The sequence below is a fragment of the Rattus norvegicus genome, chromosome X, assembly GCF_021556685.1.
Source record: "Rattus norvegicus strain SHRSP/BbbUtx chromosome X, alternate assembly SHRSP_T2T, whole genome shotgun sequence".
NCBI classification, from domain to species: domain Eukaryota; kingdom Metazoa; phylum Chordata; class Mammalia; order Rodentia; family Muridae; genus Rattus; species Rattus norvegicus.
Window position 1 is genome coordinate 50,228,491 of NC_141554.1, and position 17,509 is coordinate 50,245,999.

Consider the following 17,509-nt stretch of genomic DNA (forward strand, 5'->3'; position numbering starts at 1 on the left):
GCGCGCGCAGTATGCACTCAATAATAAGTGGATATTAGCCCAGAAGCTTCGAATATCTAAGAAAAATTCACAGATCATATGAAGCCCAAGAGGAAGGAAGACCAAAATATTGATGCTTCATTCCTTCTCAGAAGGGAGAACAAAATGCTCACAGGAGGAAATATAGGGACAAAGAGTGGAGCAGGGAATGAAGAAAGGGTCATCTAGAGACTGCCCCACCTGGGGATCCATCCCATATGCTGTCACCAAACACAGTCACTATTGCTGATGCCAAGAATTGCTTGCTGACAGGAGCCAGATATGGGTTTCTCCTGAGAGGTTTGCCAGAGGCCCTACTAATACATATGAGAAGGGTTGCAGCTAACAATTGGACTGAACAAGGGGACCCCAATGGAGGAGAAAAGACTGAAGGAGCTGAAGGGGTTTGTAACACCATAGGAAGAACAACAATATCAACCAACCAAACCCCATAAGAGCACCCTGGGACTATACCACTAAGAAATGAGTGTATATGGAGGGACCCATAACTCCAGCCACATATGTGGCAAAGGATGGTATTGTCCAACATCAATGGGAGGAAACGCCCTTGGAGTATAATGGCAGGACATTGAGGTTGGTGTGAGTGGATGGGAATGGGAGCAATAGATGCAGGGGAGGAAGTAAGGGGTATGGGAGAGTGGGGAATGTTTAAAATGTAAATACATAAAATATCAACAAAAAAGAAAATTATATATAAAGAAGAATAGAATAGAATAGAAGGAGCTGTGAACAGAGAACTCCATCTTGTTCATCAGTGTAGAATTTCTAGTTTCCTAGCAACCAAGCATCTTCATGGAAACAATAACTTTTTTTCTGGAACAAAGGCCTCAGAGCCATAGATATCATGGGGGACCAGAGGATGCCAGAGAACCAGCCCCCTCAGTTACCCAGTTACAAGCATGTCTTAAAGCACAAGACAGAACAACTATCTTCTCCTTTCATGGAAAACCATTACCAACAGTTTTCTCAGGAAAAACTGGGTGACTTTACTAGATACTATGAACCTCATGAAGAGATACTTTCAGGAACCATTCGTGGGACTGTTTTTCCAAGAATTTCTCATAAAGTACCCAGTACTCTCACCAAGATGAATCAGAGAAAGCTACAACAGGATTTTAGAATGTTTTGCTCAATTTCAATTGGTCAGCAAGGAATCAGAAGAACTCAATACAAGTGGGATCACCTGTCTCAGACGGAAGATGATGCTAAAGAGTATGTCATAAATTTGAAGGAGCAGCCAAAATGTGACCAGAACCTTAATAAGTGGTATTGCTTTGAAAATCAAATCAAAGCAAATAAGAATAACAAACAGGGGGAGAACATTCACAAAAAACTCAACCTTCGACTCCCTGGAAATTCCAGGTTGGGTCAAAAAAATTTTCTCCCTGCATATACATTCAGAAATCAGAATTTGCTTGACTCTCTTAGTTGTAGATATGCACAAGGGGGAAGTGACAATATATATGATTGGAATGAAGCACTGGGAAACTTGGATGTGTTTCAACAATTTGACATGGACTATGCAAACCAACCAACTTATGACGAATTCTCAGACAAGATAATCAGTCATCTTCCGTCTAAGCTCAAGTACTTCAGAGGATTAACCAAAGAAAAGGGAATCAAATTTTCCAAACAGATATCAAAATTTGAGACAAAAGTCCAAAACCAACATAATCTTTCTATGTCCACTAAGGAGAAGTTTAAATATGAACCATCATATCAGAAACTGAAGCAATTGAAAACACAGGCTGTAAGGCAGCCTTTAAATGGTTCCAAAAACTTGCTTGAAATTGAAGGTAAAAGCATTTGTGAACCAGATCTACTTGAAAATCTCTATGGAGCAATTGCCTTTAAGGATTTTATTGTGCACAAGGGCTACAAGATGCCAGGAATACTCCAGAAGTTTTTTATGAAAAAGGGATGGGATTACAACTCTGTTAATACTCCTATACCAAGTGTATTAAAATATCATGAAATGATTCTGCAAAAAATGGATGATGAAGATGATGAAAATTGTGGAAAGGAACTTGACTAAAAGATTTTTCTTATCACCATCTACTTGACTGTGCCCTCATATCATTTTGCATTTGAGATGCATTGAGTGGACACTCAGACACTACACCAACAAACATAACTCCTAACATTCAGGGACATCTATCAGTGAATTTATACTTTTGCCTTCAAGGATATTTTTGATGTTCTAAATAGTGGGAGGTCAATGTTAGAATCTAATTGCCTCACATAGTCTTTCATTGACATTGTTATACATCATTTGTAATACTACGTAAAACTATTCATTAAAAACAGAAAGACTAATAAAAAGACTCAGTTTATCACTTTGCAAAATGGATGAATCTCAAAATACTGTAATTGTAATGAACAAAAGGAGATGTGGATATTTTCTGATAAATTTAAATAGTAATGAAATAATTATGGAAATCATTTTTAGCAACCATTCTTGAATCGTATACATAAAATGATAGGGCCTATTATCCTTTCTTGCATAGCACATCCTTTATTCTCCCCAGATAGTTAATTAAATGTCAGGTACACTTTATTGTTTACAAGGTCAATTTACCTGTTGCGTGTGAAGCACATCTTCAAAGAAATGCACATTTTCTTTTATCCTATTTGCATGCATGTGCTGATAACATATTTGTTATTTTTCAAGAATAAACCTCTATCACATACAGAGTCTGCAGGTATTTAGTGTAACCCCCTTTTTTTGCTCCTTTTGTGCAGAAAGTGTTAGGATGAACATGCTCTCTTACCTTTCTTTGCATTTAGCCTGTACTAATGATGTGTTAATTTACTTGTCATTTGAATTTCAAATAGCTGACAGTGTGCTTTTCTTTTTCTTTATCTTCATCTACTTCCTTTTCTTATCTATTAATGATGTCATGATTTAAGTTTGGTTTAACACTTGCATTTAAATTTAATCAATGTTTGTTTTATTTTTTCTAAAAAGACATCTCTTGGTCTGTGTACCTGAGTCTCTATTTGGATACCTCCAGCCTGGCCCAGCAGGAGGGTTCAAGCAAAAGGAAACAGGCCTGAACAGGGATGGGAAGTGCTACCACAGCTCCTGTGGTACAACTATGCTCTGAGATGCAGCACTGGCTCTGATGAGCCTGAGCCAAGCTGGCTGGCAGGTGAAGTACAGGGGAGTGTCTGGTAGAGCAAGATTCGGGAGAGTATTCTCTTCCCAGGCAGTGTTACAATTCTTGTGACAGATCCTCTCAGATGATGGAGTAATTCTCACACACCTTTATTCCTTCTGGATAGGATACAGTTTTGGGGTAGATTGGGTCTGACAGCAGGTGCTTCCTATTGGCTTGACTTGAGATACCTCATCTACATGAGGAGGGACTTGTGGACACTGCCCCTCTATGGGGGCCTATGGTTACATGACAGGGGACTAGAGTTGGGTGCAGGCAAAGCTCCTACCTTCCCTTCTGGGTCTCTGGGGCTTCAAGACCTAATTCAATCTTACCAGGTTTCCTTTCATGGTCAACCACTCTACAACTCTCCCTTTTCTTTTTGTAAATGAGATGTGTCATCAGAATAACTGTCTCCTATATTGAGAAAGGTTTCATATTTTACCAATACCTGATTAGTAATGATCTTTGCAATGCTAATTATGTGCTGCTTTAAAAACTGAATGAGGAAAGGTGCCAAAAGAAGCAAGGTTTCAATGGCTATTACAGAGCCAAGGAGGGGAAGAAGCCAAGCTACCAAGGGGTTAGAGTACCAAGTGATAGTGGCGTTGGGAGCATAAACTGGAGGTTCCCTCAGAGCTGGCTGACCATCTGTACATCTTGTTCTACCAGGCCAGATTCATTGACATAGAAGCAACAGTCCTTCCTCAGCAAAATGCAAGTCCCTCCCTATTTAGCAGTCAGTAAGTCCAGGACATTCTGGACTTTGGTTTGGGAGAACAACTCCTGCTAGGGAGTTTATCTGGTGTAGAAGAGACTTTTACACTGTCTTCAGTGGAGACCATTGCTTGGCTAAGCTTCTTCTGGAAGTTGATGGCCAAATGTTGAGTTTGGTCAAGGGATGCTCCAGTGGTTCCTGTTGCACCCAGTGAGACAGCAAAGCCTAGACCAATCAGAAGAGGGATGAAGGTCTCTCTATTCTTTCAGTTTCCTCCCATCTGTAAGGTGAGTTCTTCAGGTTCATAGAGAAAAACCTGGGGAATAAGTATCACAGGGAGGCAGGAACCTTGAAAAGTTGGGTTAATCTAGGTGCCTATAGTGCATTTGCACCAGAGGAGAGCAGGAGGGTTAACACATACTGATTTGGTGATGGTGATATCATAGGCACATGAAAGATAGAATTTTGAGAAAGGTCCTACAAGGCAAAATGGGAGGGGTTTATTAAAGAGAGAGATATATTGTGCTTTCATTTTGGCTAAGGGTCCATGGGACTCATGAAAGGAAATGTTAATGGGAAAAGCTGCTAATAGTGGTTGAAAGAAAGAAGCACAGAAAAAGCATTGGGAGAAGTTGGGGTAGGAGTGGTTAGGGGAAGGAGGTCAGCTGCATATTGGATGTATTGTAGCCAGGAGAGGGTAGCCAGGAGTTCCTTCTGAGAGTGAATTTCCTGTTGAAGAATATTAACACGGGTAAAAACTGATTTGGAGGTAAGACTAAGCTCACAGGAGACATATATGTCAGCTATGGTGTATTTGGCATAGCTATTAGGGTAGAGTTTACCCCTGACTCTGGTTCACCAATGTTCATCCCATGGATTGCTGATGATGGAAAGCTGAAAATGAGTTTTAAGGTTGGCAAGCATGGTGCCACCACAGCTCGGAGATTCAATTCTGCAGCTTCAATAACTGCAACCTCCATATGTGGAGAATTCCTGGAGATACTCACTTGTGTTTCAGTAAGGAAAGTAGAGGAAAGGGCTGGGGCTAGTGAAGATGGAATCTGGGAATAAGGGGATCCCGATTTTGGTCTGACATCCTTCAAGTGGGCAATCCTGGGTTCCTATGAATTTGTTGTGTCTGTTGTAGGTTTCCCTAGAGAAGAATATCCAGTAATAAGTGCTGAGAAGGCTAGGGAGAGGCTGGGCAATAGCAGAGTTAGTAAGAAGAATGAAACAACAACAACAAAAAAAAAAAGTCACAAGAACAGGAGAAGGGAACTTATGGAGGGCACATGGTCTGGACAGCAGGCACCAGGTCACAGATGTCCTCCCAGAAGATCTTGTTGTCCTTCTCAATGGGGGTGTTTCCTCTGCCCCCTCCTTTTCCTCCGTCCTTGATCTACCACCAAGAAATAGGCCATCTTCTTCATTGGTGGGGAGGTTCAGACATTTCTGGAAGGAAGCCTGTGGAAAAACACAAGTAAAACCTCCTCTTAGTTATAAGAAGAGGGTCTGATCCCTTCCAAATTCCTTCTAAAGGATCATATCATCATATTAGGATCGGGGGTTAACGTTGGCGTGTGCCAATGGAGAGAGATTGGAGGGTGTTCAGAGATTTATAGGGGTTAAATATGTTTAGTGTAGTCAGAGCCATCATTAATTGTACATTAGAGGGGTAGGTGGTTGTCTTTTATTTTAGGAGTTTGGCTTTTAAGGTTTGATGTGTTCTTTCTATTATTCCTCCTTGGCCTTAGAATTATCAGGAATCTCTGTATGATGGGCAATTTCCAAATGTGTGCAGAATGTTTTGATTTGATAGCAAGTGAAGGCAGGACCATTATCAGTTTTAATCTGCTGATGAATGCCCAGGATGGCAAAGGTGGAGAGCATATTATGAATTAGCCTTTTTGAGTTTTCACTGGTTTGGGTTGTAACCCATATAAAATGTGAGTATGTATCTATGGTAACTGTGATGGTTTGTATATGCTTGGCGCAGGAAGTGGCATTATGAGGTGTGGCCCTGTTGGAGTAGGTGTGGCCTTGTTGGAGTAGGTGTGTCGATGTGGATGTGGGCTTTGAGAACCTCACCCTAGCTGCCTGGAAGCAAGTCTTTCACTAACAGCCTTCAGATGAAGATGTAGAACACTCAGCTATGCCTGCACCATGCCTATCTAGATGCTTCCATGCTCCCACCATGATAATGGATAGAACTTCTAAACCTGTATGCCAGCCCCAATTACATGTCCTTTTTAAGAATTGCCTTAGTCATGGGTGTCTGTTCACAGCAGTAAAACCCTAAGACAGTAACAAAAACATATTTCTGTCTACCAAATTGGGGAATATGGTTGACATCAATTTGTCATAAGGAATTTGATTTGAGGCCTTGGGGATTGGTGTTCATCATTTGTAAAGCTGGGGTTGATAATAAGGGATGTCCCAAACGGGTGTGTTTTTACTATCCTTTGGAGTTGAGCAAGGGGAATGTGGGGAAAGAGGGCATGAAGCCCTTCTATATTTTTGTGTGTGTGCAAATGGAATTGCTCTGTTTGCTCAGTGGAGACTATGTATGTTTGTGTTAAGGCAGTATATATATATATATATATATATATATATATATATATGGAACAATGGCCACTCTTGCATTACCAAACTGACATTAGCATTAGGCCCTTCATTCATTTTCTTTCTTCCTCCCTCCCAAACCCTCAAAACAAGCAAGGCTGTATTGGTCAGAAGAGGTTTTCTTTTTCTAGTTCCAAAGGACAGCATTTCAGCATGCGTTTAAACAGAATAATCTACAACATGTATTCTTTACTATGTTTGCTTTTATCATACTTTTTGCACTTCTAGACACCTAAGACTAGATGTTTCAGATGAGGATATAATGTGTCCCATATACACACAGTAATGTTGAAACCACACACATGTAACAATGGTTAGATCTCCAAGCATCTTCTGGTGAGAACATTCTGTACTCTGCCCCCTTTTCCCTTTCAGGCTTCTTCCTGTTTCCTGTGACACAGGCACCTGTCACTTCGATGATGCACTTTCATAACTCTTCAGAAGACAACCTTGCTATGAATGAACAGAGTATATAGAATGTGTGAGTTAACCAACTATTTTGTCATAAATTGGCAACCTCTTTAATACTTAGAGACTAGGATATCATAGGACTCATTTGTCCAGTATGTACAATACACACAGTACAGCAAAGTTACATGAGATGCACACAACATACATGGTGATGGGTAAGCTAGAAAGGTCTAGTACACTAAGGGAATTTTTTGAAATTTCTTCCCTCCCACCTCCTCAAACAAGTATAGCCAGTACAATGTTCTCAGAAATGGGTTAAAAATTTCATTACTACACACACTATTTATCCAGTTTTTTAAAACTATTTACATAAAATATTATTCTACCACTTGTACCTTTAAGTGTATCTAGCACTTTCAAATATCTAGAAAGACTAGAAGTTACATGTAAGAACTTCTCTGCTATTCACATGGCACTGGCAAATAAACCTTTATGCAAAGAAATGGTCATTATCTGATGTATCTTCTAAATATAACCATTTAGATTTCAACCCACTTTCTTCTCACTTCTCTCTGCCTTTAATCCAGTCGAAAAACATAGGCATATATGACACTTAGAATCAGCTGAATAAATTCCTACCCCAAATAATTTACAGAACAATCTTTTCTATGAATTTTAACAGTGTACTATATGTGCTACTTTTCCTGTTTTCTCATACATTGACAACTCTTTAACGTCTAGAATCTAGATGCTGAAAATCTTAGACATATTTCTCTATTATATATAGTATACACAAAAAACATGAAAGAATATAGAAATGGCATCTGAAAAGATTCCATATACACACACTACTACATGACTTTTGTCAGCTTCCCAGCACTTCCTCCAAACCACTGAGCAATTACAGATAGTACCCCTCACAGAGGAGCTCATGAATCTCAAAAGACAGCAGTTCATGAATTTTAGGAAAAAGATATTTACAAAGACATATTTCACTACCTCTACATTTAACATATGTTGGGCACTTCTAAACATCTAGATAGACCAGATGTTTCAAGTAAGGACAGTTTCCCACTATGTACACAGCAGTCCAGTAAATTGCACACATAGAAAAGAGTAGTTAAGGCACACAAGACACCGCCGGAACCTGAAGGGACTGGATCAACAGTTCTCTGCACCCAAATCCCGTGGGAGGGAAAGCTAAACCTTCAGAGGGGCAGACACGCCTGGGAAGCCAGAAGAGACTACACTCTGCCCAAATTTTGACTCCAGAGAAAAACAGCAAATGCCATCTGGGACCCTGGTGCACGGGGGCTCCCGGAAAGGGTGGTGCAGGTCCTCCTGGTTGCTGCCCTCTCGTTGAGCTCAGAAGAAACACGAGAAAACTTGAGCCTCGGGACCACAGGTAAGACCAACTTTTCTGCTCCAAGCGACCTGACGGGTGGTCTCAGGACATACAGAGGCAAAATTCCTCTTGGACCGGACACTTTCGGTTTTTAGCTGGATTCCCAACCTCCATGGTCCCCGCCCGTAGCTCACTGCTCCCAAACCCCGTGGGAGAGAGAGCTCACTGCCCAGACAGGTGGGCACTCCTGAGGCTGCAGAGTGGAAGAGACCACCAATACTGCCCACCCCTGCCCACATCCCTGGCCCAAGAGGAAACTGTATACAGCCTCTGGGATCCGGTAGATAGGGGCACTGGAGCTGCAGATCCCCTGCACCTGAGACACCACCGAACCTGAAGGGACCGGATCAACAGTTCTCTGCACCCAAATCCCGTGGGAGGGAGAGCTAAACCTTCAGAGGGACAGACACACCTGGGAAGCCAGAAGAGACTACACTTTGCCCACATTTCTGACTCCAGAGGAAAACAGCAAATGCCATCTGGGACTCTGGTGCACAGGGTTGCCGGAAAGGGTGGCGCAGGTCCTCCTGGTTGCTGCCTTCACGGAGAGCTCATAAGCAACAGCCCCCAAAAGCAAACTTGAGCCTCAGGACCACAGGTAAGACCAACTTTTCTGCTCCAAACGACCTGCCTGGTGAACTCAGGACACAGGCCCACAGGAACAGCTGAAGACCAGTAGATAGGAAAAACTACATGCCCGAAAGCAGAACACCTGTTCCCATAACTGGCTAAAAGAAAACAGGAAAACAGGTCTATAGCACTCCTGACACACAGGCTTATAGGACAGTCTAGCCACTGTCAGAAATAGCAGAACAAAGTAACATCAGAGATAATCAGATGGCGAGAGGCAAGCTCAGGAACCCAAGCAACAGAAACGTAGACTACATGGCACCATCGGAGCATAATACTCCCACCAAAGCAAACAATGAATATCCAAACACACCAGAAAAGCAAGATCTAGATTTAAAATCATGTTTGATCATGATGCTGGAGGACTTCAAGAAAGACGTGAAGAACTCCCTTAGAGAAACACAGGAAAACATTAATAAACAAGTAGAAGCCTACAGAGAGGAATCACCAAAATCCCTGAAAGAATTCCAGGAAAACACAATCAAACAGGTGAAGGAATTAAAAATGCAAATAGAAGCAATCAAGAAAGAACACAGGGAAACAACCCTGGATATAGAAAACCAAAGGGAAGAGACAAGGAGCTGTAGATACAAGCATTACCAACCGAATAAAAGAGACAGAAGAGAGAATCTCAGGAGCAGAAGATTCCATAGAAATCATCAACACAACTGACAAAGATAATGTAAAAAGGAAAAAGCTACTGGTCCAAAACATACAGGAAATCCAGGACTCAATGAGAAGATCAAACCTAAGGATAATAGGTATAGAAGAGAGTGAAGACTCCCAGCTCAAAGGACCAGTAAATATCTTCAACAAAATCATAGGAGAAAATTTCGCTAACCTAAAGAAAGAGATGCCCATAAGCATACAAGAAGCCTACAGAACTGCAAATAGATTGTACCAGAAAAGAAACTCCTCCCATCACATAATAGTCAAAACACCAACTGCACAAAATAAAGAAAGAATATTAAAAGCAGTAAGGGAAAAAGGTCAAGTAACATATAAAGGCAGACCTATCAGAATCACACCAGACTTCTCGCCAGAGACTATGAAAGCCAGAAGATCCTGGACAGATGTCATACAGACCTTAAGAGAACACAAATGCCAGCCTAGGTTACTGTATCCTGCAAAACTCTAAATTAACATAGATGGAGAAACCAAGATATTCCATGACAAAACCAAATTTACACAATATCTTTCTACAAATCCAGTGCTACAAAGGATAATAAATGGTAAAGCCCAACATAAGGAGGCAAGCTACACCCTAGAACAAGCAAGAAACTAATCGTCTTGGCAACAAAACAAAGAGAAGAAAAGCACACAAACATAACCTCATATCCAAATATGAAAATAACAGGAAGCAATAATCACTATTCCTTAATATCTCTCAACATCAATGGTCTCACCTCCCCAATAAAAAAGACATAAATTATCAAACTGGATATGCAATGAGGACCCTGCATTTTGCTGCCTGAAGGAAAAACACCTCAGGGCCAAAGAAAGACACTACGTCAGAGTGAAAGGCTGAAAAACCATTTCCCAAGCAAATGGTCAGAAGAAGCAAGCTGGAGTAGCCATTCTAATATCAAATAAAATCAATTTTCAACAAAAAGTCATAAAAAAAGATAAGGAAGGACACTTCATATTTATCAAAGGAAAAATCTACCAAGATGAACTCTCAATCCTAAATAACTATGCCGCAAATACAAGGGCACCTACATACATAAAAGAAACCTTACTAAAGATCAAAACACATATTGCACCTCACACAATAATAGTAGGAGATTTCAACACCTCACTCTCATCAATGGACACGTCATGGAAACAGAAATTAAACAGAGACGTAGACAGACTAAGAGAAGTCATGAACCAAATGGACTTAACAGATATTTATAGAACATTCTATCCTAAAGCAAAAGGATATACATTCTTCTCAGCACCTCATGGTACTTTCTCCAAAATTGACCATATAATTGGTCACAAAACAGGCCTCAACAGATACAGAAAGGTAGAAATAATCCCATGCATCCTATCAAACCTTCACGGCCTAAAGCTAGTCTTCAATAAAAATAAGGGAGGAACGCCCACATACACATGGAAGTTGAACAATGCTCTACTCATCCATAACCTGCTCAAGGAAGAAATGCAGAAAGAAAATAAAGACTTCTTAGAATTTAATGAAAATGAAGGTACAACATACCCAAACTTATGGGACACAATGAAAGCTGTGCTAAGAAGAAAACTCATTAGCTCTGAGTGCCTGCAGAAAGAAACAGGAGAGAGCATATGTCAGCAGCTTGACAGCACACCTAAAACCTCTAGAAAAAAAGAAGCAAATACACCCAGGAGGAGGAGAAGGCAGGAAAAAATCAAACTCAGAGCTGAAATCATCCAAGTAGAAACAAAAAGGACCATAGAAAGAATCAACAGAACCAAAAGTCGGTTCTTTGAGAAAATCAACAAGATAGATAAACCCTTAGCCAGACTAAGGAGAGGACGCAGAGAGTGTGTCCAAATTAACAAAATCAGAAATGAAAAGGGAGACATAACTGCAGATTCAGAGGAAATTCAAAAAATCATCAGATCTTACTATAAAAGCCTATATTCAACAAAACTTGAAAATCTGCAGGAAATGGACAATTTCCTAGACAGATATGAGGTATCAAAGTTAAATCAGGAACAGATAAACCAGTTAAACAACCCCATAACTCCTAAGGAAATAGAAGCAGTCATTAAAGGTCTCCCAACCAAGAAGAGCCCAGGTCCAGACGGGTTTAGTGCAGAATTCTATCAGACCTTCATAGAAGACCTCATACCAATATTGTCCAAACTATTCCACAAAATTGAAACAGAAGGAGCACTACCGAATTCCTTCTATGAAGCCACAATTACTCTTATATCTAAACCACGCAAAGACCCAACAAAGAAAGAGAACTTCAGACCAATTTCCCTTATGAATATCGACGCAAAAATACTCAATAAAATTCTTTTTTTTTATTAACTTGAGTATTTCTTATATACATTTCGAGTGTTATTCCCTTTCCCGATTTCCGGGCAAACATCCCCCTAATCCCTCCCCCTCCTCTTCTTTATGGGTATTCCCCTCCCCATCCTCCCCCGATTGCTGCCCTCCCTCCAACAACCTAGTTCACTGGGGGGTTCAATCTTAGCAGGACCCAGGGCTTCCCCTTCCACTGGTGCTCTTACTAGGATATTCATTGCTACCTATGAGGTCAGAGTCCAGGGTCAGTCCATGTATAGTCTTTAGGTAGTGGCTTAGTCCCTGGAAGCTCTGGTTGCTTGGCCTTGTTGTACATATGGGGGTCTCAAGCCCCTTCAAGCTCTTCCAGTTCTTTCTCTGATTCCCTCAACGGGGGTCCTATTCTCAGTTCAGTGGTTTGCTGCTGGCATTTGCCTCTGTATTTGCTGTATTCTGGCTCTGTCTCTCAGGAGCGATCTACATCCGGCTCCTGTCGGCCTGCACTTCTTTGCCTCATCTATCTTGTCTAATTGGATGGCTGTATATGTGTGGGCCACATGTGGGGCAGGCTCTGAATGGGTGTTCCTTCTGTTTCTGTTTTCATCTTTGCCTCTCTATTCCCTGCCACGGGTATTCTTGTTCCCCTTTTAAAGAAGGAGTGAAGCATTCACATTTTGATCATCAGTCTTTAGTTTCATTTGTTCTAGGCATCTAGGGTAATTCAAGCATTTGGGCTAATAGCCACTTATCAATGAGTGCATACCATGTGTGTTTTTTTGTGATTGGGTTACCTCACTTAGGATGATATTTTCCAGTTCCAACCATTTGCCTACGAATTTCATAAAGTCATTGTTTTTGATAGCTGAGTAATATTCCAGTGTGTAGATGTACCACTCAATAAAATTCTTGCAAACCGAATGCAAGAGCACATTAAAACAATCATCCACCATGATCAAGGAGGCTTCATCCCAGGCATATAGGGATGGTTTAATATATGGAAAACCATCAACGTGACCCATTATATAAACAAACTGATAGAACAGAACCACATGATCATTTGATTTGATGCTGAGAAAGCATTTGACAAAATTCAACACCCCTTCATGATACAAGTCCTGGAAACAATAGGAATTCAAGGCCCATTCTAGACATAGTAAAAGCCATATACAGCAAACCAGTTGCTAACATTAAACTAAAGGAGAGAAACTTGAAGCAATCCCACTAAAATCAGGGACTAGACAAGGCTGCCCACTCTCTCCCTACTTATTCACTATAGTTCTTGAAGTTCTAGCCAGAGCAATCAGACAACAAAAGGAGATCAAGGGAATACAGATTGGAAAACAAGAAGTCAAAGTATCACTATTTGCAGATGATATGATAGTATATTTAAGTGATTCCAAAAGTTACCACAGAGAACTACTAAACCTGATAAACAACTTCAGCAAAGTGAGTGGGTATAAAATCGACTCAAATAAATCAGTAGCCTTCCTCTACACAAAAGAGTAACAAGCCGAGAAAGAAATTAGGGAAACAACACCCTTCATAATAGAGGCAAATAATATAAAGTACCTCGGTGTAACTTTAACCAAGCAAGTAAAAGATCTGTACAATAAGAACTTCAATCCTCTGAAGAAAGAAATTGAAGCAGATCTCAGAAGATGGAAAGATCTCCCATGCTCATGGATTGGCAGAATTAATATAGTAAAAGTGGCCATTTTACCAAATGTGATCTACAGATTCAATGCAATCCCCATCAAAATACCAAATTCATCTGGAATAACGAAAAAACCCAGGATAGCTAAAACTATCCTCAACAATAAAAGGACTTCAGGGGGAATCACTATCCCTGAACTCAAGCAGTATTACAGAGCAATAGTGATAAAAACTGCATGCTATTGGTACAGAGACAGACAGACCAATGGAGTAAAACTGAAGACCCAGAAATCAACCCACACACCCATCGTCACTTGATTTTTGACAAAGGAGCCAAAACCATCCAAATGGAAAAAAGATAGCATTTTCAGCAAATGGTGCTTGTTCAACTGGAGGTCAACATGTAGAAGAATGCAGATCGATCCATGCTTATCACCCTTTACAAAGCTTAAGTCCAAGTGGATCAAGGACCTCCACATCAAACCAGATACACTCAAACTAATAGAAGAAAAACTGGGGAAGCATCTCGAATACTTGGGCACTGGAAAAAAATTCCTGAACAAAACACCAATGGATTATGCTCTAAGATCAAGAATCGACAAATGGGATCTCATAAAACTGCAAAGCTTCTGTAAGGCAAAGGACACTGTGGCTAGGACAAAACAGCAACCAACAGATTGGGAAAAGATCTTTACCAATCCTACAACAGATAGAGGCCTTATATTGAAAATATACAAAGAACTCAAGGAGTTAGACCGCAGGGAGAAAAATAACCCTATTAAAAATGGGGTTCAGAGCTAAACAAAAAATTCATGGCTGACGAATGCTGAATGGCTGAGAAGCACCTAAAGAAATGTTCAACATCTTTAGTCATAAGGGAAATGCAAATCAAAACAACCCTGAGATTCCACCTCACAGCAGTCAGAATGGCTAAAATCAAAAACTCTGGCGACAGCAGATGCTGGCGAGGATGTGGAGAAAGAGGAACACTCCTCCATTGTTGGTGGGATTGCAGACTGGTAAAACCATTCTGGAAATCAGTCTGGAGGTTCCTCAGAAAATTGGACATTGAACTACCTGAGGACCCAGCTATACCGCTCTTGGGCATATACCTAAAAGATGCCCCAACATATATCAAAGACACGTGTTCCACTATGTTTATAGCAGCCTTATTTATAATAGCCAGAAGCTGGAAAGAACCCAGATCCCCTTCAACAGAGGAATGGATTAAAAAAATGTGGTACATTTACACATTGGAATACTACTCAGCTATCAAAAATAATGACTTCATGAAATTCATATGCAAATGGATGGAACTTGAAAATATCATCCTGAGTGAGGTTACTCAATCATAAAAAAACACACATGGTATGTACTCATTGATATTAGCACAAATGCTCAAATTACCCTAGATGCACAGAACACATGAAACTCAAGAAAGATGACCAAAATGAGAGTGCTTCACTCTTTCTTTAAAAGGGGAACAAGAATACCCTGGGAGGCAAAGTTAAGAACTGAGGCTGAAGGAACACCCATTCAGAGCTTGCCCCACATGTGGCCCATACATATACAGCCTCCAAAGTAGATCAGATGGATGAAGCAAAGAAGTGCAGGCTGACAGGAACTGGATGTAGATCTCTCCTGAGAGACACAGCCAGAATATAGCAAATACAGAGGCGAATGCCAGCAGCAAGCCACTGAACTGAGAATGGGATACCCGTTGAAGAGTCAGAGAAAGGACTGAAAGAGCTTGAAGGGGCTTGAGACCTCATATGAACAACGCCAACCAACCAGAGCTTCTAGAGAGTAAGCCACTACTAAGCCACTACCCAAAGACTATACATGGACTGACCCTGGGCTCCAACTGCATAGGTAGCAATGAATACCCTAGTAAGGTCATCAGTGGAAGGGGAAGCACTTGTTCCTGCCATGACTGAACCCCCAGTCAACGGGATTGTTGGGGGAAGGGCGATAATGGGCGGAGGATGGGGAGGGGAATACCCTTATAGAAGTGGAGGGGTAGGCATTAGGGGTATGTTTGCCTGGAAACCGGGAAGGGTAATAACAATTGAAATGTAAATAAGAAATACAAATTTAATAAAAATGGAGAAAAAATGAGCAATAAAAATGCATACACAATACAATAGAATAAAAAGTGAGTGTGTGTGTGTGTGTGTGAGAGAGAGAGAGAGAGAGAGAGAGAGAGAGAGAGAGAGAGAGAGAGAGGCAGACAGACAGAGAGAGACAGACATGTCTTCACAAGACCAATCTGGCTCTGGGCACTGGGCCTCTTCCTCCTCTTGCTGGGTTCTCTAACCTAATGAACAAACAGGGATGAGTATCTCTCCTGGATCTCTCTAAAGGCAGCCTAAACAATTCTGCTTCAAAGTCACTTGTAGAAGAAGAGTTTATGATCTTTTTATGATGACTAGATAGGTATACACGTATTCTTCTACGTCTACTTTACCCTGTGTTGGCAATCTCTACAGCTAGTTGTCCAGAGTTAGCCAAAAGTCTAAAAAAGGTTGGGGGAAAGGTTGAGAGCAGCTTTTTCATACTATATACACAGGCTTTCTATGGCATCAGATAAGTCTTCGTCAGCATTTCTGATTGGCCGCATGTGGTTGTAGTGTCTCAACTTCTATTGGATGGAAGGAAGACCTGAGGCCCAACAATCGATTGTTCCTCTCTCAGCTATGGTGGGATGTGGGGGGGGGGCGTTGCTCACCTTACTCATTTGAGGCCCCTGTTCATCCAAGTCTGAGAGATCGTCCAGGAGCCGTCACCTTCTGGGGATGGCCGAGTTTTCTTGCACAGACTTGCAGAATCCCGGAAGGGCTAGCCTTGGCTTTCAGGTGGCCACCATTCTTCCTGCCATGCCTTGTCTGCCTCCACCTGGAGACATACTCAAAGGCCTAGCTGGGGCTACTCCGTGGACTCGACCCTGGAGAGTAGGTGGCCTGTGGAGTCATGGAGGCTGCCCACAGAGGCCACTGTCATCCAGGGACATCATTGGCAGGGAAAGAGTTGTTGCAGAATCTCAGCATGGCTGCTATGAGGGCTCAGGCTCCTAGGGTCCGCAGGACAGGACCTGTGGCTGCTCCTGAACCCCCCAAGGCTCACCCAGCACAGGCCAAGGCCTGGGGAACCCGGGTGAAAGGAGGCCACACTACCAAGTTCATCATGCTCTCTGCCTTACTCCTAAATAAGGTTTTAATGCAGTGGCTACAGCCTCCTGAAAAATGGTTGCGCTGTTAGCCCCTGTGAGAGGACAGTCCATTCATATTGTGAGGCTGGGCCAGACTTATCTATGGGAGTTACTGAGAACACAAAGCATTCGCAGTATCCGGGGTGGAAAGGGATGGAAAAAAAGCAGTCTTTTATATCTATTGCTAACAGGGGGACATTGGCAGGGATGGCTGCTCTTTGGGAGAGCCCCAGACTCACATTATTTTGTTAATTGCCCTCAAACCTTGTAATAGTCTTCATTCCACTGAGCTCCTTTTTATAGTGAACACAAGGGTGTTCCATTAATTGCAGGGGGAGCTGATATTTTGTAGCAGAAGATGTTCTTTTAGCAGCTGTGTGAAGACTTTAAGCTTCTCTCTTGATAGAGGCCATTGTGGGACTCAGATGGCTTCCATTGGAGAGCCACTCAAGGCAGGGAGTATCAAAACTAACAGTGGCCCGTAGAATTGGGGGTGATTTGGAGGAGGGTTTTTAGGGTCTCCTTGGATATAACTTTCTTTATAGGTATTGTCCTCTATCTTGATGTGGTCTCTTTCTCTTTGGGTGGCAAGCACTACCTCTAGAGCTTGTAAGATATCTCTCACTAGAAAACTGGTGGCTACTTGAGTTACCAGGGGCTGTATGGGGCAGCTTCATCAGGGTCC

At 41.6% G+C, this 17,509-nt stretch overlaps 1 protein-coding gene across 1 annotated transcript; it reads left to right on the forward strand.

The window, feature by feature from the left end:
* Positions 1-841: 841 nt before the first annotated feature.
* Positions 842-2,649, forward strand: 4930480E11Rikl (RIKEN cDNA 4930480E11 gene like). Its single transcript, XM_087601212.1, has one exon. The coding sequence runs from the start codon at positions 884-886 to the stop codon at positions 2,072-2,074; it is 1,191 nt and encodes a 396-aa protein (XP_087457338.1). The 5' UTR covers positions 842-883; the 3' UTR covers positions 2,075-2,649.
* Positions 2,650-17,509: the final 14,860 nt, after the last annotated feature.